The sequence below is a fragment of the Pinus tabuliformis genome, chromosome 3_1, assembly GCF_031772625.1.
Source record: "Pinus tabuliformis cultivar Carrire ecotype Pingquan chromosome 3_1, CPIR1, whole genome shotgun sequence".
In the NCBI taxonomy this organism is placed as follows: domain Eukaryota; kingdom Viridiplantae; phylum Streptophyta; class Pinopsida; order Pinales; family Pinaceae; genus Pinus; species Pinus tabuliformis.
Genome location: NC_142301.1, coordinates 744,311,831 through 744,314,635, shown reverse-complemented (window position 1 = coordinate 744,314,635; position 2,805 = coordinate 744,311,831). Strand labels below are relative to the sequence as shown.

Sequence of the window (2,805 nt, the reverse complement as noted above, 5' to 3'; positions counted from 1 at the left end):
ATGGACTTGGTAAGCTCATCAATTGCTTTTGTTCTGTCTACTTCAGGCTCCTGAGCTATATTATTGAAATGATTTGTGAGTAAGGTAGCCACTTCTTGATGATTCTGAAGAGTATCTCCTCTTTCGTTGTTGAGACTGAGGATTTTGTTGGCCCCTCTATAATCCATAGCAGACCTATGAAAGAACTTGGTGTTCTGTTCCCCTTCCTTGAGCCATTGTATCCGAGACTTTTGTTTCCATAGTGTTTCTTCCTGTTGACAGCGGAGTTGCCATTATTGCATTAGGATTTTTTCTTGGTCTGCTAAGTCTTGGTCATTGTCCCCATTCGTCCAACCTTTGTGAATTTGTTCTAATTTCTCCTCAATTATGGCTTTCACCTTGAATATGTTCCCAAAGACTGTAACATTCCACTCCTTGATTCTGTTTTTTATGTATCTTAATCTGCTTTGTAGTTTGTACATTTTGGTTCCTCTTAAGTCCGTTGGTTCCTGCCACCACTTCTCCACAAGTTGAATGAAATTCAAGTGATTAAGCCAAAATTTCTCGAATCTAAACGGCTTGTTTCTAGGAGTCCCCTGGATAGTAGCCACAAGAGAGATGGGCCAATGATCTGACCCCCCAGTTGGAAGAATATCTGATTCCACTGTTACTCCCTCCAACAGTATGCTTTCAGAAATAAGAAACCTGTCAAGCCGAGAGGCTATCTGTTTCTCACCTCCTCTCCTATTATTCCAGGTGAAGGCTCCACTTTTTGGTAGGATGTCCACTAGTTTGGCTGAACCAATGAAATCAGTGAAAACTTCCGAGTCCTTGTAGAGTTTTCTAATCCCTCCTTTCTTTTCCAAAAGCGAAGTTATCATATTGAAATCTCCACCCATGATTGTCTTCGTACTGGGATATCTGAGCTTTAAATTTGTAAGAGAACGTAGGAATAAGAATTTTTCTTCTAGTTTTTGAGGTCCATAAACGTTGGTGCATAGAAATGTCTCAGAATTGCCAATCAATTGAGTTTCTATAGCTATAAAGGATCTGGTCGCTTCTGCTGAGAGAATGTTGATCACCCAGGTGTCCCGTAGGGTAACTAGACCTCCCTCCCAGCCATGACTGGCTATTTCCATATATTTTATATGTTTACCAAGCCTTTTGCTGATAGTCTCCATGGTGTTGCTTGCACATTTGGTTTCTTGTACAAACATGATATCCGGTTTCTCTTTTTGGATCTTCCTTTTCAGGAGTCTTTGTTTCGCTTGGCTATTGAGCCCTCTAGCATTCCACGAGATGACCTTCATTTAAAACTAAAAAGATTATTGGTAAGGAGGGAAAGCTTCTAGAGCTTTCATCTTACCAGAGTTTATCATTAATATTCCCAGGTCCTGCAGTGTCTCACTGTTTGTTCTGCGACCTCTCCTTTTCCTTTGTATCGAGCTGGTTGATGAATAAAGTGGGCTTTTTGTGTGGATTCCCAGTCCTTTCGCTATACCCAATTTCTTATTCTGCCTATCCAGCTCTACCTTCTGCCTTGCAATAAATATATTATTGATTTTTCTAATCTCCTCTTCCGGGACATTTTCCATTCCTTGCGTTTTCCAGTTTTCTGCCATTACTGGTAGGTTAACACCTTCCTGTTCCAAAACCTCATTCAGTTCCATTTCCTCACTTCCAACATCACTAATCATCATTTCTGCATCTTCATCTGGCCCTTCTGTTATTCCTTGCATATGAACTTCTGCGCTGTTAAGATGCTCCTCCACTCTTTTGGTTGTATGATCTGTTGTTTCTTTATTTCCTTCATCAGTATTTGGTTCCTTATTTTTCTCTTCTGATTCTGTTTCTGTATCTAATATTTCAAAGGCATTATAGGTGCTGCCTTGTGCTGTTCCTGTTCTGTTTGGTCTTTTTCTGTTTGCTCTCTGTCTTGCTTTGGGTCTTATGAAGGTATCCCTTTTCTTTCCTACCTGCTCTCCTCTAGGTTCTTCCTCTTTCTTGTTTAGTGGGCATTCTCTTATTAAATGTCCATGTTCATCACATTTTCTGCAGCCAAAAGGGATCTGCTCATAGTCAATAGCTTGGAAATAGTCCTCATCCCTGTATTCCAACCACAGTCCCTCATGTAAAGCTCTTGAAACATCCATCTCCACACATATTCTAGCACAGGAAGTGTACCTTCTCTGCAGCGTGGCTTCCAAAGCTTTTATGAAAATTCCTAGCTGATCTCCTATTTTCTTTAGAGTTGCATAGCCCTAATAGTCTATTGGTAGGGAGAAAAGGCGTATCCAGACTGGGACCTGAGTAAAGGTTTCTCTTTCTGGCACAAAGTTGGGTTTCCAAGGTTTCATATAGAGACCTGCCGAAGCAAAGAAGAAAGGTCCCCCATCAAATATTCTATACTTATCTTCTAGATTCGAAAAACAACAGTAAAAAAACCTTTAGCTCCTAGGTGTAATCTAACATCACCTTTGGGTTTCCATTGTTGTTTCATCCATTGACATAGTGCTCTTTCTGTTGGCCAGAGTCCCATGAACTTGCAAATCACTGCGTGTTCAGCCATATGTTCTCTGTAGGCTTGAATTTCTGGATCCGTAATCACCACCCTCAGGGCCTCTGCTTTTTTGGGCTTGCATGTTCCCTGCACTGTTTTATCATTGCTGGTGTTTGGTTCATTCCTTTCCTCCTCTCCTTCTTTTGTCCTGTTTTCCTCCTCTCCCTTCTTCTCCTTCTCTATTTGTTTAGTATCATGGACAGTATGATCCTGCCCTGTTTTTCCTTCCTTCTTGTTGTTCGCCTTTTCAGTGCTCTCTTTTCCTT

At 41.0% G+C, this 2,805-nt stretch overlaps 1 protein-coding gene across 1 annotated transcript; it reads right to left on the bottom strand.

Annotated features, from left to right (window-relative positions):
- Positions 1-272: 272 nt before the first annotated feature.
- On the bottom strand, positions 273-1,118 carry LOC149189505 (uncharacterized). The gene has a single exon (XM_089410253.1). It carries the CDS (start codon positions 1,116-1,118, stop codon positions 273-275), a length of 846 nt encoding a protein of 281 aa, XP_089266379.1.
- Positions 1,119-2,805: the final 1,687 nt, after the last annotated feature.

Excerpts from the sequence above, each read along its gene's own strand:
- LOC149189505 (XM_089410253.1), bottom strand. The coding sequence starts at position 1,118 with ATGGAAATAGCCAGTCATGGCTGGGAGGGAGGTCTAGTTACCCTACGG.